This window comes from Artemia franciscana, chromosome 2 (assembly GCF_032884065.1).
Source record: "Artemia franciscana chromosome 2, ASM3288406v1, whole genome shotgun sequence".
Lineage (NCBI taxonomy): Eukaryota > Metazoa > Arthropoda > Branchiopoda > Anostraca > Artemiidae > Artemia > Artemia franciscana.
In genome coordinates, this window is record NC_088864.1 from 37,139,584 (window position 1) to 37,162,460 (window position 22,877).

Here is a 22,877-nt window from a genome sequence, read left to right on the forward strand (position 1 = left end):
TAAAATAAAAGGACTCTATTCTATTTACATGCAAATCCGGTTTTCGGTATATGTGACTGAAGCTAAGCAGTGCTAATACTCTCTCCTATGAAGTTTGAAAATCCCAAAGTCTCTCCAGGAGAAAGAAAACACAAGGTAGGCTGTCTTTGACTGTATTGAGCAACAAACTGGATGGGGCCAAAATAAACGACGTAAATGACTTCACAAAAGACAGGGATAGTTCTGAACGACCATACAAAAACACTCATACACCTGCATAAGCAGGTTTTTAAGGCGTGAGTAGCTACCATTTCGGTCTCTTTAAACCTGGCTTAATAATCTGAAAATGCAAAAGTCTTTCCAGGAGACGGAAATACAACTTAGACTGTCTCAGAATTGAGCACCTGGGACCTAAATGAGGTCAAAATAAACGACTTTTACGACTTCGCAAAAACTAGAGGCGAAGAGCCCCCCTCACTCCCTCGTTGACCCCTCCCTGAATAGGGCTGACTAAGTAAACAGTGAAGGTTTTTCTATGTATACTATTCTTTTCACTTTTGTTTATCAAGGACACATTGTACAGAAGGGATGATCGTAGAAATTTCAGAGGGGACTTAATCGGTTGGAAATTGAAAGTTCTAGTGTCATCTTTTACAGTCGAAAATTATTAGAGGGCAGCCAGCCTCCCTTACCCTTTTTGCTACTCAATCCCTACCCCAAGACACCTATTTGAAATTCGCAAACGACGTTTTCGTCAAAATGAATCGAATGTCCAACGATTATGCCTTCGTTGATGATACGACCCCTTCGCCCCTTGGTGCAAGATTGTAAATTATCGAAGTTGTCCAATGTTTACATTTAGCTCTTATAATGGAAAAGGGAGAAATGTTTGATCCTGGGTGTGCGATTAGCTCGAAGTTTTCAGCAACCATTCTCTGGGACAAAAAAAGGATATATTTGTTTGGGAGTGAGGAGGGGGCTTTCGAAAGTCCGGAAATATTAAAAAAATTCTTTCTGATTATTTGTATATGAGCAAGCAATTTAGGATAATTTGCTATGTCAATATCCCCCGAGTTTCCAAGAGTACATCGTGAAACTGACACACATACCCGAGTAAATCAGAGGACGTTAGGAGCACCAGATGTTTCAAATTATCAAACAGTTCGTGGTAACGAACTGTAGTAAGGAGCGACCCAGCTCAATAGTAACCAAAACTCTAACGAATGGAACTTTGATACCAATAGCTACATCAAAAGAATCGCATTTTAATGCTGTTTCTAAATATATAAGTTTCATCAAGTTTAGTCTTACCCATCAAAAGTTACGAGCCTGAGAAAATTTGCGTTCTTTTAGAAAATAGGGGGAAACACCCCCTAAAAGTCATAGAATCTTAAAGAAAATCACACCATCAGATTCAGCGTATCAGAGAACCCTACTGTAGAAGTTTCAAGCTCCTATCTAAAAAAATGTGGAATTTTGTATTTTTTGCCAGAAGGCAGATCACGGATGCGTGTTTATTTGTTTGTTTTTTTTTTGTTTTGTTTTTTTTCCCAGGGGTGATCGTATCGACCCAGTTGTCCTAGAATGTTGCGAGAGGGCTCATTCTAACGCAAATGAAAAGTTCTAGTGCCCTTTTTAAGTGACCAAAAAGATTGGAGGGCACCTAGGCCCCCTCCCACGCTAATTATTTTCCCAAAGTCACCAGATCAAAATTATGAGATAGACATTCTATTCAGCGTAGTCGTAAAACCTTGTAACTATGTCTTTGGGGAAGACTTACTCCCCCACAGTCCCCGTGGGAGGGGCTACAAGTTACAAACTTCGACCAGTGCTTACATATAGTAATGCTTATTGGGAAGTGTACAGACGTTTTCAGGGGGATTTTTTGGCTGGGGGAGGGTTTGAAAAGAGGGGGATATTTTTGGGGAACTTTCCATCGAGGAATTGGTCATGGGGGAAGAAAATTTCCATGAAGGGAGCGCAGGATTTACTAGCATTATTTAAAAAAAATGAAAAAATAAATATGAAAAAGTTTTTTCAGCTGGAAGTGAGGAGCAGCATTAAAAATTAAAACGAACAGAAATTATTACCCATATGAGGGGCTCACCTCCTCCTAATACCTCGCTCTTTACTCTAAAGTATTTTTAGTAATTTCAACTATTTTTCTACCGTTTTTGTGATTCAGGGGTCATTCTTAATGAATTGGGACAAAATTTAAGCTTTAGTGTAAAGAGCGAGGTACTGACGAGGGGACGAACCCCCTCAAATATGTATTAAAAACATGAGAATACAAAAGTTCTTTTCGTAAGCTAATTTATAAGTTACGTATATCTTTTACTAATAAAAAGATTCGTAAAAAATAAAAGTTCTAGTTGCCTTTTTAATTAACCAAAAAATTGGAGGGCGACTAGGCTTCCTCCTCCGCTCTTTTTTCTCAAAATCATTCGATCAAAATTATGAGAAAGCCATTTGGCCAAAAAAAAATAAATATGCAAATTTCGTTTTAATTATTCCTCTGTGGAGAGCCAAAATCAAAACACGCGTTGATTCAAAAACGTTCAGAAATTAAATAAAAAAAAAACAAGTCTTTTTAACTGAAAGTAAGGAGCGACATTAAAACTTAAAACGAACAGAAATTACTTCAAATATGAAAGGGGCTGCTGCCTCATCAACGCCCCGCTCTTTACGCTAAAGTTTTTTACTGTTTTAAAAAGTAGAGTTAAGAGAAAGAGTCAAACTTTAGCGTAAAGAGCAGGGCGTTGATGAGGAAACAGCCCCTTTCATATACGAAGTAATTTCTGTTCGTTTTAAGTTTTAATGTCGCTCCTTACTTTCAGTTAAAAAAACTTGTTTCTTTTTTATTTAATTTATTATCCTGGGAATCGCTTGAGGGGTTGAGTTGAAACTTTAAGACACTAGTGGATAAGTGAGTAGAGGTTGATAAAGTAAGCTTTGTATTTTGACTTGAGAGTGGATGGGGTATTGGTAAACTGAAAAACACTGTGTGCATTTATTTTATCGAAATACTATGTCTGAAATATACTAGGAGAGGCTTAGGGAATGGAGTCAAAATTTCAGGCATTGTTGGACAAGCGAGGGAAGGGGGTCAAGCAAGGGAGACAAAAATAATGTTCTTAAACTATAAGCTCCTATGAGACTTCAAATTTCTGCATGGTTAAGGACCAAAATAAATAAGAAGACACTATGTGCTGCCATCGTCAAAGTGGCTTATCTAGTATTTTTTATTGACCCTACCAGTATACGGTTTACAATAACATAATCAATAGGAGTAGCCTTGCCATCATGTGAATACCATGTTAACTTATGTGCCATTTTATGATCAAACACTGTATTGGTTATAACTAGATTGTTATAACTAGACCTACCAAATTGCCCTACAAAAACTAGACCTAAAAAATTTCAGCAGTCTGTAGCCATGGCTATTTTCTTTTCCTACACCAAATTTACATGGAAAAAGATGCCACCTATCCCTATTTCTAGTGACCTGGGCGTTAAAATCTTTTAAAAACATCTTTTTGGTCCTGTAACTATAAGCAAATTCATCTGAGTTACTCCTATCTCCCTTAGTCGGCCCCATGGGGACGTATAATACTGCGACTTTTAGTCGCAGTATTGAGATTTTTAGTCATAAAATGAAAGATAAGTATTGTATTATTAATACCTTCCAAACCTAAAACTACTACTGCTACTGCAATTATGCTATTAATCTTAACGATACTACTACTACTACTACAATTACTGCTACTTTTGAAGTTAAGGTTATTAAGTTGAAGCTTTCCGGCAATGTTTAGGGGGATTTGGAACTAAATCAAAACATACTGTGGGTATTTAAACTGACAAAAGGCTTGGAACATTAGATTAAAACTTTCAGGGCATGTTGAGGCGGCTTTAAAACTAACCAAAATGCCTTATGCTTAAATGCTTAAATGCCTACATGCTTCTTTCATCATTGCTACTGCGATTATTGCTCCTAGCAAGGTAAATATTATTAAAGTAAAACTCTTCAGGGAATATTTACAGGGAGTTTCAACTAAATCAAAACACACTAAATGCATGTAGGTTGTCAAAAGAACATTTAAGCAATGTTTTAGGAATGACTTGGAGAATTAAGTTGAAACTTTCAGAGCATGGGTAGGGGGATGTTGAACTAACCACAAGGTGCTATGTGCAAATTATGACTATTATATAGTCGTAATAGAAGGCACAGCAGTATTGCTACTGCAACGACTACTACTTCAACTGAGGCTAAGGCTATTAAGAAAATTAATGCTGACACCCCTGTTCCTTCTAAAACCAAAGTATAACTTGAACTTTACTGAAAACAAAATACATTTGAATATATTCTCTTTTCTTAACTTTAATAAATTCTAAATTATTAAGAATTTCTGGAATGAATTTCCAAATATATATTAAAATGTTAATCCACGTTAATTTGTATTTTTTTTAGTAATCTTGATAGTGATTTTTTTTATATTATGAAAAATGAAAACAATAAAGGTAAATAAACAAAAAGCAATGAATAAAAAGAGGCTTGAAATAAGGATTGCTGTCATTAAAGTAAATAATCATATTCGGAGTTTTATAAGGAACGGGGCACGTCAGTCCTACGCTCCTTAGTTTTTTTTTTTTGCTCTGATTTCATCTTGGTTATTTATTGTAATTTCTGTTGTTGTTTTTTTTTAGTTCATTTATTTATTGATGCTCAGTCTTTATTTTTTCTCATCTTTGGTTTAATTTAGCTTCTTACCTTTTTTTGAAAAGTTTATTTGGTTGGAAAAGTTTTAAAATTAATTCATGTTAAAGGTTTTTTTTTAGAAAAATTTGCCTGACTGAGAGTCAGATTTTCAATGTATCTAAAGGGATCTTTTGTGCTTTGTAAAAAGGCTTTTACAGACAAAGTGATCGAGCTAATTTTAGATACGGTTGGGGAAAAATATATCTTGATGGATAGGGAACATCTAATAAGATGGATAGGCCTACGGCTCTTGTAAGTTGAATGGCAATGATCCTCTTAGATTGTCATTAGTGTATACTACACCAAAAGAAATGCACTTTAAAATATTTAACTAAGTGTAAAAGTTGTTTATATAAATTTGTTTGAGGAAAGACACGACTGAAGAAGAAACCAAACATATCAATTAGCAAGTGAAAACACAAAATATGGTGTATATTTAGCGTGGTATGGCTGTTTTTGATAGTGAAAAACTAAAGGATATTCTAAAAAGTTGTAGAATGACAAAATTTATTGAACTTTAAAGTAGCCTAACAAAAGAATTTGCAGAAACGATCTGTTAGTAAATAGCAAAATATGCCAATAGTAACTGGAATTAAAAAAATAGCAAGTAATATGTATACACAAAATATTACATTTTATGTTTTTTTTCTATTATATAAATTTTTGTAAGTTTAAATATACTCATAAAAAATTAGTAGAATAGCTGAAATTATTGAACTTTGGAAAGAATGGGTCAACAAACAAAGGGGACACTCGCTCAATTTTCCAGCGTGTAAATGTGAAAATTTAAAACATCATTTCTTTCGTGTCCTGCATGATACGCATCTATGGCTGCTTGTCTGTCTTTACCACTTTGTTTTCATAAAGTATAATCGTGTCAAACCAGTGATCCAGAAACTTCGGCAGGGTCTAATTGGAACAAAAATGTGGAATTAGAAGGCCTATTTTACGATGCCAATGTGATCCAAGGACGACTGTGCCCCTTTCTGTGCCCTTTATTGTCGGTAAGCCCTTCGTTGCTAAAGATGGCATCACGTTAAAATTTTAAGGTTGCGATTTTAATCGAAAAGATCATGATAAGAAAAAAATGTATTCAAAGATAGTGTGATCTATGCAGCCCCGGTCGAACGGCGTAAGGTTATAATAACTTACTCATTTTATGCAGGTCTTGGCTATTCCATCATTCACGAATACTTGGGATTAATTTCAAAGAATTTATATATTTGTAGAAGTGTCAGAAAAAGATTTACAAGTCTACGTATAATCTTTTGTACGAGAATTAAAAATCAAACGTAGGTAAGAAGAGTCTCAAGTAAAAGACACAAGAAAATTAGGCCTGACTGTGAAAAAAAAAATATATATATATAATCGATAAAATTGTGGAGAACTATTATGAGAACGGCTTAGGTTTTTCTATTAAAAGAAGTTTGCAAAGTAAACACACTTGGTAAGGCATGTGGTACCACGAATCCATCTATGGTGTACATATAGTTGGGGAAAGGCGAAAAAAAAAGACTTGAGTATAAATGATAAATAAGGAAATGAGAAATGACTCCTGTTAATAGTATCTTAAAATCTACAAAAGGGTGTTTCTAATCTTATGATGAGCTGCCCTTTTTATGAACTTTTACAATGATCTGCCATGTGTCTGTTGTCTATGTCTGTGTCTTGTCTGTGTCTTTGTCTATGTGTCTGCCATGTATGTATCTATAAAAAAATTCTTGAAAATAGGTCCATGTTTTTCTTTTGATTTTTGAAAATTGGCATTTTGAGATTTTTTTTGGTTTGAGAAAATGATCTTGGTAGGTCACGAGTTTGAGAAAATTTCTTTAGAGCTTTTAATTTTCGAAAAAAAATTAATATGAGTGACGCCACATTTTTGAGCGATTATGTCATATGAAAACAAACAACAATGGGTGCGTATCATGTAGGACAAAAAATATGGTTTTAAACTTTCGTACATACAGGCTGGAAAACTTGGCGAGTATTCCTTTTGTTTGTTGTCCCCTTCTATCCAAAATTCAATAATGTCAGCTATTCTACTAATTTTTGATGAGTATATTTTTGATGAGTACAACTTGATGTCATCTTTAGCGTAAAAGGGCCTTAAGCGTAATAAAGGGCGCAGAAGGAGGCACAATCGTCCTTGGAAATGGGCCTTCAAATTCCACATATTCCTTCCAATTAGACCCTGCCGAAGATGCTGAATCATCGGTTCGGCATGATTATGCCTTATGAAAACAAAGGAGTAAAAACAGACAAGCAGCCATGAGTTCGTATCATGCAGGACACGAGAGATATGAAGTTTTATATTTTTGTATTTACAGGCTGGAAAACTGATTGAGTGTTGCTTTTATTTGTTGTCCTTTTCTTTCCAAAGTTCCGTAATTTCAGCTATACTACTAAATTTTTATGAGTACATTTAAACTTCAGAAATTTTATATAAGGGGAAAAAAATAAAATTTGATTTCTTTGTATACATATTACTTGCGATTTTCTTTAAATTTCAGTTACTATTGGTATGTTTTGCTATTTACTAACTGATCGTTTCTGCAAACTCTTTTGCTAGGCTACTTTAAAGTTCCATAAATTTTGTCATTTTGCTACCCTTTAGAATATCCTTTAGTTTTTCCCTACCAAAAAGCAGCCATACCATGCTAAATAGACATTGTATTTTGTGTTTTCACTTGCTAATTGATATGTTTGGTTTCTTCTTCAGTCATGTCTTTCCTCAAACAACTTTATATAACTTTTACACTTAGTTAAATATTTTAAAAGTGTGTTTGTTTTGGTGGAGTATACACTAATGGCAATTTAAGAGGATCATTGCCATTCAACTTACAAGAGCCGTAGACCCATCCATCTTATTAGATGTTGTCTATCCATCAAGATATATCTTTCCCCAACTGTATTTAGAATTAGCTCGTTCACTTTGTCTGTAAAAGCCTTTTTACAAAGCACAAAAGACCTCTTCAGATACATTTAAAATCTGACTCTCAGTCAGGCAAATTTAAAAAGTAAAGAGCTAAATTGAACCAAATATGAGGAAAAATAAAGCCAAATAATTTTTCACGTGTAGAAGTTCCATAAATAGCCATCAATAAATAAATGAAATAAAAAAAACGACAACAGAAATTACAACGAATAGCCAAGACGAAATCAGAATCGACCAAACTGAGGATCTTTGGACTGACATGCCCCGTACCTTATAAAAATCAGAATATAATTTGTACTTTAATGACGGCAATCCTTATTTCAAGCTTCTTTTTATTCATTGCTTTTTGTTTATTTGCCTTTATTGTTTTCATTTCTCATAATATCAAAAAAAAAGAAAAAAAAATCACCATAAAGATTACTAAAAAAAATACAAAGTAACGTGGATTAATATTTTAAAATATATTCGGAAATTTATCCCTGAAATCCTTAATAATTTCGAACTTATTAAAGTTAAAAAAGAGAATACATTTAAATTTATTTTGTTTTCAGTAAAGGACAAGTAAAATTTGGTTTTTAGAAGGCACAGGGGTGTCAGCCTTAATTCTCTTAATACCCTTATCCTCAGTCGAAGTAGTTGTCGTTGCAGTAGCAATAGTAGTAATAGTCGTAATATGCATGTGCTATCCATGTGGCTACTTCAACATCCCTCTACCCATGCTCTGAAAGTCTCAACTTAATTCTCTAAGTCATTCCTAAAATATTGCTTAAATGCTCTTTTGACAACCTACATGCATTTAGTGTGTTTTGACCTCTCTAGTAGCAGCAATCGCAATAGCAATAATAAAAGGACCATTTAGTCTACATAGGGCATTTTCGTTAGTTCTATATTCGCCTCAACATTCCCTGAAAGTTTTAACGTATTACTCCAAGCCTTTTGACAATTTAAATACTCATGGTATGTTTTAATTTAGTTCCAAATCCCCCTAAACATTCCCTGAAAGGTTCAACTTAATAACCCTATATTCAAAAGTAGCAATAACTGTAGTAATAGTCGTAGTAAGTCCTGTGGTGGCGCAGTGGATTTGACCTTAGCTTGGTAATACGGGACCCAGAGACGCTGCAGGAATGCATTGCAGGGCCGACGCAGGGACCATAGTAGTCAAGAAGCGTCGTTAATTCTTAAATAGATAAAAAATAGTTGTAGTATCATTAAGGTTAATAGCGTAATTGCAGTAGCATTAGTAGCTTTAGGTTGGGAAGGAATTAAAATACAGTGCTAATTGTTCATTTTGTGAATTAAAAATTTCAGGATATAAGGGATATCAGGGTATAAAGAATATCAGGGCATATCTCCCGACTAAGGGAGATAGGAGTAATTCAGATGATTGATGTTAAGAAAAAAGATCACCATCTAGTAGTGTCTAGGGTTAATTTAAAGCTGAAATTATACCAAAATGGGTATTCTACCCATGTCATTGAAATTTACAAGTATTTTCTAACTTTTCTTACAAGAATTTAGCAAAATTATGAAAATGTTTATTCAAATTAGTGAGAGGATTAAATGCAAACTTCTGATAAAGAACAATCGAAAGATTATAATAATAGTTCTTTTACAAGTAAAGATCAATGATAAAACTAAGAGCTTGAATCTGTTGTATCTTCAAATTCATTAATTTACTATGTGTTCACGATAACGAAAGCCAAAAAACGAGACAGCTTGAGACTGGTGTAGCCATATTTTCTAATTCTTATTCGGTTTTATTGTTTATTCATTTAGCTGACTTTGATAGACAAGACGACGGTAAATTCAATTTAGTAACTGTTAAAAGGAGGATGGTCTTACAACAAAAACTGAAAGAGTGAAACAAAACAATCGACAAATAGAATGAACTATGGTTATGTTAACAATGAGGAAAAACTGCAAGCTGTCCTGTCGTATTAAATCTATTTAACAAAACTAGTTTTTAAATGAGATTTTCTTGTACGCACTGTCTAAGGTAATTATGATTTTTTCTTTTTCTGGATGTCAAGTGGAATCTTTGAAAAAATCCTTCTTTCCAAACAACTGGGTAGTCTAATAGCAAAAAGAAACAAATAGTCGGGACGCAATATTCAGGTTCTCTTTTGTACTTTTTTGTACGTATTGAATTATTGCATGAGCCACTACTATTCGCTAGAAGTTCTTTGACACTTAATTCGAAGTAAAATGGAGCATTTTTTGCTTTATTTAACCAGAGTGTGAATTTTAGCATTTTTCTTAGTTGTCAAAAGTTAACAAAAGCTATACAACTATTAAAAGGGGGAGATATAAGAGTTATCTCCATAACTATTGCTGAAATTGTCTTCTTCCAGTGGCTTGTAGGGTATTTAAGCTGATAATTAGTACCAGAGGTATTTACTTTCTCGTGCCAAAGTATCTTCTTTGTAGGGCCTTTTCTGATTTTGAATAAACTTGTACTTACCATGTAGTGTTTTTTCTTTGGTGACAGTTCTTAAAGAGTGCTGGTTGGGAATTCGCTTCATTTAACCTCGATACTGTAAAAGTTTTTAATTAAGTTTATCATGGCATCATGCTTAAAAAAAAACCAATCATGCTTAAAAGACAATTGAAGCTTTTTATTTACATTTATGCTTTGTCTGTGAGTACTGGGGGTACGCTATCAAACACAAAGAGACTGGTTTCGCCTTACCATAAAGATTTTGAATGAGCTTCGTTTGTTTTTGACGCTTAATAAGATTTGTTTGGAGCTGTCGATGGTTGTCTTGTCATCTGAATCCATTTCCAATGGAAACATTAAGTTAATTGTATTGCTCTTTGCAAGTGAAAACCTATTTTACAGTTTTAGCAAACACAGAACAAAAACTTATGGAGGCAAGTTAAGAAATGGAAAAGAGCTAAGGAAAAGAGATTTAGCACCATTAATTTATTATTTTTAGTTTATGGAAGAACCTAATATTATTTTCAGTAGACCAAAAGGAGTGAACCCCGGGAAAATTTTAGCCGAATAATAAAAAGTTTTCTTTATAAACAATAAAATAGTAAAGCATAACGATAAAATTTTACGTTTATAAATTAGCAGATCAATACCCAAGTTCCAAACCTCACATCGAGCTCCTTCCTTAGTAAACCTGAATGCAGTAAATTTTAGACAATTGCCAAAGTGTTGTTCTGGTGGTGTTAACAAGGTTTTGTATGTTTGTGCTGTCCACTCGTATCTTATGTGTTTTGACATTGTCTGGTCTAGCGCTTTTCACACGCGCTTAGATCCGCGCAAAATGATTTGAACTTCTGTCACCATAGTCTATTTTGGTCATAGCAAAGGTGCATCTGTGAGACAGAGATTTGTCAAACGAAAAATTGTTCTTTCCTATGCTCTTCCTATGGATTCCTATGCTCTATTCAGCATTACTTTTTATAAACCTTAGTGTTGATAGCCAAACTTCTATGATTGGAAGATATCTTCATGAACACTTTGGAACACTAACAGTGTTCCAGAATGGGAACCCTCCTTCTAAAACACAAATATCTTGTTTCTCAGTCTATCAGGTAAGTAGAAGACTGTGGATATTATAGCTAGACCTAGGAATTGTTTAATATGTGTGGGTTAAGCAGAATAAACTTAATTGGATTTGATTTTTATAACCATAATAGCAACTTAGGGCTATTATACCCATGACGAAGTAAGATAGAGGATAAGGAAAAAAGGCCCTAGAAATATATTGAAACATGAATGTATGAACATAGATAATGTGCAGCACTTCATCGAAATAATTAAGCCTAAAGATGAGTTATATTTCTGTTCACTTCTAAGACATATTTCAGTCTTTTGTGAATCATTAAAATAAATTCTTCAGGTCGTATATCCCCCATATATAAGTGTTAGGCTCCATTCCATGGAGATAAACGTAAAAGAGTCTTCACAATGTTAAAGAAGGCATGAGAGACTTCTATCGTATTATGGCTTAGATGAGTAACCCTAGATAAAGGAAAGAGGAATTAATTGTGGAAAGCGTGGTGAGTTAAACAGCTTTACTCGTTTAACTTTACATACAAGACTATATAATATGGAATTGAACTTAGATACATGAAAACTGAAATGTAATGGAAGTATATACGGTGCAGACCCTTTTCTTTAATTCCTTGGTACCAAACTTTTCTGTTTCGTGCACATTTCTTCCAATGGACGTTCCTAAATACATGTGAAACAAGTTTCAGGCAAAGTGAATGTTTCAGCATCTAGTGCGTAATCAAGAATAACTTTAATTATTTTCTCAAAATTAAAACTAAGTGCTAACATTAAACATTCTTTCTGTAACTTCATAAAAGTAATCGTCAGATTATTTAAACATGCTTACACTGAAGAAAATGCTTGCTTTGACCACATGCAAAGTATGTTTAGCCTTTCTACCTAATTAAAGCATAAAGTCAGCCCACCCTCCGGCTCCTTCTTTTCCTAAATCTTCCACCAAAAGCTTCCACTCCATCCCCCAAGCCATCCCCAAAATATTACAGATAGTGTTTATTATCAGCCTGGATGCACATGGCATCTTTAAATTTAGATCCACCCTCTCCTTCTAAGTCAGATCTTAACCTCCATTTACCATCCACTGCTCATCATCACTCCCCCAAAGTTTCAACTTGATACCAAAAACTAATTGTGCGACATTACAGATAAGTCATTTCGATAACATGGCAAAACATAGTATGTTTTCATTTTTTTTCGCTCCTATGGAAGTTACAGGTATTGTAACTCCCATTGGAGCTTATAATGCAAAAACATTTTTAGATAGGAAACAAAACTGTTAGCCCCTCCCCTTGTAAAAAAAAAACGAAAGCTTCCATTGCTTCACTCTCCCTTTTTTCTTTCCCTGAAAGTGCCTGAAGGTTTCAACTTCATCTCCCAAGCTGTTCCCGAGACACCGGAGATATACTATTTTGGAGACCTGGATGCACTGTTTATTGGCTCATTTGAAAGGAAATTGACGTATTTAAAAATCTTCAATAAATAAAAATCCTTATATCAAAAACTAAGCGATTCTCTTATGAAAAACTGCATTTTTTATAACTGCTATTAACAGCTACTTGCCTGTTGGAACTAACTTGTTTTGGCTCGACTCCTGAAGTGCGTATCTGAATAATGTTATGCTGTATTTCCGTAGAAAAAAAAAATTTATTTTAGTTTTAAGTTCAAAATCGCTGAAGTCCTTTCTTCCCACTGAGGTAATGGTCTCACTGTATTATGTATTTTTCAATTCATGACATTCTTATGTTGTTCTGTTTGGGGTGCGGCATGCTCTTCTCTGATAACTCTTATAAGATGCCTCCAGAATTAAGCTGTGATAGCTGTGTTTGGATCTCCCCCAAGTTATCCCTCTGTTGATTTGTATAATGATGCTTGTATTAATAAATTTTGTATCCCTGGTAAAAAAGAAATATCTAGAAATATGCTAATCTCATACAAAGTTTTTCTGCTGAAGACATTTTTCAAAACAAAGTAAAGAATTATAGTTAAACCTAAGACAAGTAGAATCGTTACCCTATAATAATTCAAATTTAAAATGAACGGATATTATTATCAATGAATAATTGAAACCCAAGACGAACAGAAATTACAATAATTCGTCAAATGGTACGGCGGTAGCCCAACTAGTGTTTCTAATAATTTCTGTTCATTTGAAGTTCACCATGATTGTTCATTCTAAAACCTGCTTGTCTTAGGATATATTTATTCATCTGTATCAGTATCTGTTATCTTTTGCTTGTTGTGATTATTCAATTTAGTTTATGTTTTTCTTTTGGATTTTATTTATTTTTTTATAGTGATTTTTGATCTTTTTAGTTAAGTTTGAATTACTGTAGGACATTATTTCTACACCTCTTAGGTTTTTAAAACGTAAAACGAACAGAAATTACTCCGTATATGAAAGGGGTTGTTCCCTTCTCAATGCCCCGCTCTTTACGCTAAAGTTTTTTACTTTTTAATAAAATAGAATTGAGAGAAAGAGTCAAACTTTAGCGTAAAGAGCGGGGCGTTGAGAAGAGAACAGCCCCTTTCATACACGGAGTAATTTCTGTTCGTTTTAAATTTTAATGTCGCTCCTTACTTTCAGTTAAAAAAAAAACTCTTTTTTTTTATTTAATACCCTTCATTGGATCGAATCGCTTGCTGGATATTTGAAAACATTGCTTTATCTACGAAAGTAGCTACCTGATCGAAAATAAAAATAGCTTTTTGTTTTGTTGAACGTTTTTGCTACAGAAAGCAAAGAAAGAGGTTTAAGATTCAGGATTGATTCAAAGTCAACCAGAACCAGTAACTCCTATCATTTCGCTAACCCCTCTCCCTCCCCGTTGGTCACCTCCAAAGATATTCTGTCAAAATTTTGAGACACTTTTTTTTAGAATAGTAAAAATTCCAATAAATATACCCTCTGGGATGAAGCGACCCCACTGGCCCTGTCGCAAGGGCTGTAAATACCTTAAATTGAAAATTTTTGAATATGTGTTTTGTAATAGAGAAGGGAAACTTGCACAATATCTCGAGTTCAACTATGGGTATTAAGTTTGAAACTTCAATTAATGTTTGGGGGAGCTTTGTGCAACTACGTTATCAGGAGAATACATCTGCAAGTGCAATATTAAGTTGTAACTTCAGAGATTGTTGAGAAGTTATGCACATCCAAGCTGTCAATAAGGCATCGAAGTTAGTACAAAAGCGTACAAACAACACATAGGAACGGCTAAGGGGTTTCAGTTGAACTTTCTGGGGGAGTTGAAGGAGATAATAAACCAAATAAAAATAAACAGTATGTTTATTCAGTTTTCCAATATGCAGCATCGGCAATATCTCAGGAACGGCTAAAGGTGTTAAGCTGGAGCTTTCAGGGAATATTGAAGCGGATAAATCTTGAGACTCTATGTGAACCTAAATTATCGAAATGTGGCATCTGCAACATCTCAGTAATGGCTACGGGTACTTATACTGAAAAATAAAGTTTTCGCGTATTTTTCCGATATTCTTATTTGTGTTTAAAATGGTTTCAGCGATATAGTTGTTGATGCTGCTTTTATTGATACTTGTAGTGTTTTCTATCTTCATTTTTATCGATCAATTAAAGTGCAGTAATATTTAAAATATATACGGTAATTGCTTTATTTCATTTCAGGCAATTGCTGATCTTTTGTTAGGCGTTTTCTGCATGCCCTTTACTCTTGTAGGACAAGCACTACAAAACTTCATTTTTGGCCAGCTGATGTGCAATCTCATTCCGTTCTTCCAGGGTAAGACATATTTCTCCTTAAAATATTGCTTTTGTAAGTAGTTCTCATTATGTCGCCAAAGCATCAGAGGCTATCGTAACCAGGATATACGGAAATACTTTCACAAATTCGCCAATGTACTTATTTTTTTGTTGAGTGTTTCAAATTCTTAGACAACAGTATTGAATGCACTTATAAATGAAACTTCATATTTTGGAATCGGATATTTATTATCCTACATTCCTCTCCATGCCCACTATAACTACCCAATAGGGTGAGCACTGAAAAATGAATTGTGACATCAAGATTCTAATAAAATGATATTTAAAATTTCTGAGGAAAGTAGTACAATAATTCTTAATAACTCTTTGTAACTATTAAAAAGCAATAATTAAATAAAAATTGACCATTTTAGAAAACTGCAAATTCTACAGCAACATTTTTTTTCTGAATATTAGGTTTTTCTTTGGCAAAATCACGGGAAAATACGACGTTTTAGCTAACTGACAATGGAGATTAGAATGGAGAATAGCGCTACTTAAGTAAAGAACGATATAACCTTTAAGTTTTTTTCCATAGGCCACTTTACATGGAAGGAGTGGTCGTAAAAACTTTGAAGGGGCTCTTTCAATTAAAAATTGAAAGTTCCAGCGTCTTTTCTAAGATTTGAAAGTCAGTAGAGGGTAACCAGTCCCCTCCGATGTTCTTTATGGGTACATGCTCCTCCGTCACCCTTAAAGATATCCTACGAAATCTGAGGCATTTTGTTTACAATAGCCTAGGTATAAGGTCCAGTATGCTAGCTTCCAGGGATGACATTACTCCTACAGCCCGTGAGGCAAGGGCTTTAGATTATGAAAGGTATCCATTCTGGCACGTACGCAGGGGGGGCCTTTGGGCCCGCCCCCCACCACCGAAATTTTGTGAAATGTTTAATTTAGCCATGGTTTCTTGGGATTTCTGGCAAAAGTGGGACATTTATTAAGAATCTAGATACATGTGTGAAGCCTTTTTTGGGGGATTTTACAGCATGCAATTATCCGGTCAAGTCACTGCCCAATTATTAACCCATTTTCTGTCTAACTTTTTACCCTCTTTGAAGTAATTAGCAATTGTACTGTTATTTTTTTTTCTGTAAAGAGCAAATTTTGTAAACAGAAAACAGCAAATTTGCAGTCTCCGGTATTCGTCGTCATTACCTCTAGGATTCGAATTGGCCAGAGGGGATAGCCCGCAAATTTGGCTAGGAATAAATCACCGATTTTAATGTTCGCAGGATCCATGCCTAGTAAATGAAAGATTATAAAGTAAAAGAAACGTATCTTTCCGTGAGGGCCGAGCCTCATTAATGTATCCAAGTGAACAATCAGTCTAAACTGTGTGAGATTGGCCCAACTACTAATCCTTCTCTACACTAAAAAGTGTAATTAACGCGCAGGCAAATTATATCCAATTTTCTCTACACACCACACTTGGCTATCGTACCTAATTTTCCCAATTCAAAACCCCAAAAATCTGATTGTGTGATAAATTCAAGTATCAGATTGCACAATTTCTGTAGTCACTTAATTAATTCATGGCTAAGGAATCAAGTTCAAACAATTCAAAAGTTCAGACAGGTGTAATCCCTTTGAGAGCTAGTTCAATACTGCAGCATATCAGTATACTGCAGGCATCTTCTTTGAATTAAATTTTTTTCGGTAAAATCGTTTTTTCGGTTCTTTTTTCGGCAAAAAACACGTTTTTTGCTACGGCAAAAAAGGATCTGTTCCCTCTTCAACGCCCTGCTCTTTGCGCTAAAGTTTGACTCTTTCTCTCAACTCTTTTAAAACAGTAAAAACTTTAGCGTAAAGAGCAGGGCGTTGAAGAGGGAACAGCCCCTTTCATATACGGGGTAATTTCTGTTCGTTTTAAGTTTTAATGTTGCTCCTTACTTTCAGTTAAAAAAACTAGTTTTTTTATTTATTTTCTGAATGTTTTTTAGTTAATCCATGTTTTGATTTCGGCTCTCCGCAGATGAATAATTAAAGCGAAATTTGCATATTTATTTATTTGGCTAAATGGCTTTCCCATAGTTTTGGTCGAATGATTTTGAGAAAAAAGGAGGAGGAGGAGGCCCAGTTGCCCTCCAATTTTTTTGGGTACTTAAAAAGACAACTAGAACTTTTAGTTTTTTACGAACGTTTAAATTAGTAAAAGATATATGTAACTTACGAATTAGCTTACGTAACAAACTTCTATATTCGTACGTTTTTATTATGTATATGAGAGCGTTCACCCACTCGTCAATACCTCGCTCTTTACACTAAAGCTTAAATTTTGTCCCCTGAATCACAAAGGCCGTAGAATAAATAGTTGAAATTACTAAAAATGCTTTAGCGTAAAGACTAAGGTATTAGGAGGAGGTGAACCCCTTACATGCGTAATATTTTCTGTTCGTTTTAATTTTTAATGCTACTCCTTACTTTCAGTTGAAAAAACTTTTGCATATTTATTTTTTCATTGTTATTTTAAATAATGCTAGAAAATGCTGCGCCCCCTTTATGGAAATCTTCTTCCCCCATGACAAATTCCTCCATGGAAAGTATCCCCCATATAAGCTCCTCTTCTCAACCCCCCTCCCAACCAAAAAATCCTCCTGAAAACGTCTGTACACTCCCCAAAAACCATTACTATATGCAAACACTGGTCAAAATTTGTAACTTGCAGCCTCTCCCACGGGGACTGTGGGGGAGTAAGTCGTCCCCAAAGACATAGTTATAAGATTTTTTGACTATGCTGAATAAAATTGCTATCTCAGAATTTTGATCCGAAGACTTTGGGAAAAAAATGAGCTTGAGAGGGGGCCTAGGTGCTCGCCAATTTTTTTGTGACTTAAAAAGGGCACTAGAACTTTTCATTTCCATTCGAATGAGCCCTCTCGCAAAATCCTAGGACCACTGGGTCGATACGATCATCCCTGGGAAAAAGAAAAAAACAACAGCAAAAAAACAAACAAACAAATAAACACGCATCCGTGATTTGTCTTCTGGCAAAAAATACAAAATTCCACATTTTTGTAGATAGGAGCTTGGAACTTGTACAGTAGGGTTCTCTGATACGCTGAATCTGATGGTGTGATTTTCGTTAAGATTCAATTACTTTTAGGGGGTGTTTCCCCCTATTTTCTAAAATAGGGCAAATTTTCTCAGGCTCTGATGGGTAACTTCTGATGGGTAGGACTAAACTTGATGAAACTTATTTGAAATCAGCATCAAAATGCGATTCTTTTGATCTAACTATTGGTATCAAAATTCTGCTTTTTAGAGTTTTGGTTACAATTGAGCCGGGTCGCTCCTTACTACAGTCCGTTACCACGAACTGTTTGATTCCGTAAATACAGTGAAAACATTGTCGACTTTCCGCTTAACTGTGTAGTTTAAGTGTTTCTACATAATTCAATCGTTATTTTCTTTTTTTTAGTTTATTTTTCTTTGTTCATACTCTTCTAAGTGCATTCATATTTTGTATAGAGGATAGAAAGACATTGTTACTATGTGCATCCAAGTCGTCAAAATGGCGTATCTGCAACATCTCAAAAATAGAGGAGGGTTGTAACATGAAGCTTCCAGGGAATGTTAAGACTTCAAAATGTTAAAATGTTAGCACATAATGTTAAGACGTTATGTGAATCCGGGTTGTTAAGATAGTGTCTCTTCAATATTTCAAGAACAGCTAAGAATAGTAATACTACTACTAATACTAATAATAACTCGCTGCAGCACCGAGCCATCTGAGGCCAACACAGCTACGCACGCTCCTTTTTCAACGTAAACTATTCAAGGCATCCCTCATTACACCCTCCCAGGAAGTTCCTATTCCTTTTAATCTTTATTTATGAGATCCTCTCACTCCAGATGAGGACGACCTGTTTTCCGTGTAGCCCCAGATAGTTGGACAAAAAGGACAATCTTCGGCAATCTGTCATCCTTTATCCGCAGAACGTAGCCTAGCCATCTCAGCCTTTCTTTCATTATAGCCCTAGAAAGCGGGATCGAACCACATTTTTCGTACAGCCTACTGTTTGAAATACGGTCAGTGAGCCGGGTACCCAGAACAATCCGTAGGCAATTTCTGTGGAAAACATCTAGTACATTTTCTTCCGCTTTTCGGAGCGCCCATGCTTCAGACCCATATATGATCACTGTAATCACTGTTGCTTCCAATATTCTAATCTTGGTTTGCAGACTTATCTTCCTAATATTGCAAACCTTTTTTAACTGTGAAAACAACACCCTGAGCCTTAGCTATTCTACATTTAACATCTTCACTGCTCCCACCGTCTTTACTAATAATACTACCAAGTAAGCGAAGCTGCCCACCTGATCAATCTTTTCGTTACCCAATTTCACCTTTTCATCTTCACTTATTCCTGGCCTGAGTGACTAAGTCTTCTTAATATTAATTTCCAAACCTAATCTAGCACCCTGAACCCGCAAAATCTCTAAAAAGCTCATTCATTTTGCTCACACTTTCAGCTATTATGCTTAAATCGTCAGCATAATCTAAGTCCAGAAGAGTTTTTCCTCCCCATTTGATTCCTTGGACTCCAATTGCCTTTCCTGTGCTCCTTAAGACGAAATGCATCAAAATGATCCATATAAAGGGCGATAGAACACAAACCTGCTTAACTCCTGATTTTATGCAAAACCAGTTGCTAACCTCATTTCCTACCTTAACCGCAGCAATATTATACTCGTACATAGAACAAATCACTTAAATATATTTGTCAGGCAAATCATATAAGGATAAGACCTTTGCTAAAGCTCTTCTATCAACGGAATCGAACGTTTGCTCATAATTGGGTAATCTGAGGACCAAAGGTGTTTGACAGCGAAGGGACTTCTCAATTATTAACCTAAGAGTGAAAACTTGGTCGACACATCCTCTTCCTAATGGACTGTTCTTCTCTTAAAATTTTGTCTAGAGCATCTCTCAGTCTAAAAAGTATCATATTACTAAGTAATTTGCTACCTACAGAGACCAGACTAATGCCTCGATAATTACGACACTCACTCTTGTCATCTTTCTTATGCAGTGGTTTAATTAAGGGTTTCCTAAAATCATTAAGTGCTTCCCCTTTTTCAAAAATCATATTCATAATCTTCAGTGGCTTATTTCTAATCTCAGAGCCACCATATTTAAGAAACTCATTTATCACACTATCAGCATCTGGGACCTTATTATTTTTTAATCCTTTTAGCATTGTCGCTAATTTTTCCTAACAAAATAAATCTTCCTTCACACCCAAGATATCACAAACTTTTTCATTTTCATGTATATCTTTTCCTGAGACTGTATCTCAGTTTAGTACATTCTCAAAATGTTCCGCTCATCTCTCTTTAACTCTTTCCTTATCATTAATTGTAGCCCTATTCCTGACTTTAACTGGGACTAGTCCAGATTGACTACTCCCTCTCAATTTATTAACATGCCAGCATAATATTTTACTATTATGCCGCCTAGCTGCATCTTCCAGATCCTCAGCAATTTTATCCATGGCCTCCACTTCACATCTCCTTAGATCATATTTTAATTCTTTCTCCACTTTCTTTACATTCCTTTTGTTTTCATATGATCTATTAGTCAGATAATTCTTGTACAAACTCCTTTTACTTAAACATACCCCTTCTCTATTAAACATAAAGCTTTTTCACTAATATTCCTGCTTAATATTGCTTAATATTCTAAGTTGCTTAAATTGCTAATATTCTTAGATGCTTTTAAAATGTTTTCAAAGACGCAGCTCTTGATGATGCTTTTGAGACTGAGTTGATCTGCGCAAACTCAGGCTGTTAAAATGAATATCTGCAATAGGATTCTTAACTTTTCTTTGAAATACTTGTTTTTGGGAAGTTTTTTTAGGTTAATTCATCTGAAAACTGCAAAGTTTCTAGTTTTATAAATATTTCTACTCTTTTTCGGAAAGGGTCATCCTGTATTACAGTGACATGGGGTATTTACATCTAATTTTGTTAATTTGTCTCCCAAGGCTAAAAACATGAAATGAAATTTAAATAGATTTTATTTATCAGAGTCAATGCACTAGCTTTGTTATAGTAAAGAGCATGCAGTGAAGGTTTCCGATGCATTTTTTTTTCTGGCCACTTTGTATTTAAGTTGCAATTGCTAAAAATTTAGAAGGGGCTAATTCGATCGGAACTAGAAATTCAAAGATCCATCTTAAGGATAAAAACAGTTTAGTGACAACTAATTCTCCCTCCTTGAACTTTTCTTATCTGGACACCCTTGGACTCCTGCCTGCTATTGGATGAGGATCTCTAGTTATCTGTTCTTCTCAGGACAGTCGAAAGTTTTTTTTTTTTTTTTTTGCAAACAGCAAGTGGCAGCTTTAGTGTAATTAATCACTTTCAATGCATTTATACTTTCAAATATGATAATTCAATACTTTTTATTAAACTTGGAAGAAAGTATGTTAATCCGCATATTGTTTAAATTGTTATCTAAGTCCTTTGGGGTAAACTATACCATAATATAAATATAAAGAAGTTTAACAATTAATTAATTACAAAAATTATAGATTTGCCTTGAAACGGTTCTATAAACCTAGAATGGAAATTTTATTTACCAGAAGATGGTTCAATCAAGGAATGTTTTTTTCTGAAAGTTTCTTTTTTTTAATCTAGGGGTACATAGAACAGACACTAGAATTTTGAATCATGGAATTACAGACATGGAAATTCTTATGAGATTTTTTTTCATTTGTAAGGTATCGGATTCGTGCTCGTGAATTAGAAGAGACACTTGGCCCCCTATGCTTCTAATCTACCAGATTTAAATATTTTTTGTTACTCTAGACAGAAAGGAATTATAGATGCTAGGAGACCAGTCTTTAAGACTGTATGAAAAGCCCTGACTATGAAGTTGAAACTTTCAGTAGGCTCAAGAGGGGGACGAAAGGAACTAGAAGTAATGAACTGGGGATGTGAGAGGCTGAGAGAGCCACTATATTTTTTGTATCCCCGATGTCTACGCAATTTTACAAGCAGCTGAAAAATTCTATTCAAACAACAAACAAACTTATTCACTTCTTGAAAGAGTTAAACCCGGTTATCTCTGCAACAGCTTCACTAATCGACTTAAGTATTTTCTAAATATATTTTTTGGGCAGTGAGGGCTTGGAATATACTTCAAATTCCCTTGGCTAGGGAAGGGGGCTGGGTAGATAGAAGCTGTAATATTTTGCACTTTTGGTTCCAATCAAACTACAGAATATATAGAAGATGGTACCGAACATTTATAATACACAAAACATAAAAAAAAATATAAAATAAAGATTATAAAGGAGTGGGTCCCTACTAACTAATTTTGAATACCCTGATTACTATTTGTTTATAGTGGAACTGCAATATGTAGTAGAAGATAGCACTTAGAACACACTAAACATCAAATAAGGTTAGAAAATAGTTTTTTGGGGGAAGAGGGGGCTCAAAGTAATTTTGTAAATTTTTCATTCGTTTTTATTATTCATAAACTATTCCAGGTCCTTGAAATCCGGGCAAAGCAATTCATTTGTCGGATATAATTTATCCTTTAATGTTTTTAAGGTAAAACGGCTTCTCCGTACTCTTTTGAACCAATAAAGCGTATCTTTTCTACTTCCAATGAAAAAAAAATGACTCTTTTGAAATGATAAATTTTTCAAGGCTGAGTAAAGAACCATATAATGTCTCCGGTAGGACCAATTTCCTTTCGGCTGCCTATGGCCCTTACTACTGGTCATCCTTTTCTACAGACTGAAGCTGAATATAATTACTGTCAGTAGTTTCCGGTGTAATTCTTAGAATAAAAGCAGATGTTTCAAACTGATAAACAATTCTCAAGAGATTCTGTTGTTTTTTTGTTTTGTTTTTTCATAATATCTTTATACGTGACAATTACTTT

The 22,877-nt window shown here is 34.6% G+C and overlaps 1 protein-coding gene and 1 long non-coding RNA gene across 3 annotated transcripts in view; one reads left to right on the forward strand and one right to left on the reverse strand.

Moving 5' to 3' along the window:
- LOC136041083 (cholecystokinin receptor type A-like) overlaps nucleotides 1-22,877 on the forward strand; it is a 131,825-nt gene that overhangs the window by 17,946 nt on the left and 91,002 nt on the right. For both annotated transcript variants that reach the window (XM_065725639.1, XM_065725644.1), the window contains exon 3: nucleotides 14,840-14,954. In XM_065725639.1, the coding sequence (XP_065581711.1) occupies nucleotides 14,840-14,954 (115 nt within the window). The remainder of the gene's footprint in view (nucleotides 1-14,839; nucleotides 14,955-22,877) is intronic.
- LOC136041125 (uncharacterized) overlaps nucleotides 11,400-22,877 on the reverse strand; it is a 106,891-nt gene continuing 95,413 nt past the window's right edge. The window contains exon 4 of the long non-coding RNA XR_010620967.1: nucleotides 11,400-11,649. This is a non-coding gene — a long non-coding RNA (uncharacterized LOC136041125). The remainder of the gene's footprint in view (nucleotides 11,650-22,877) is intronic.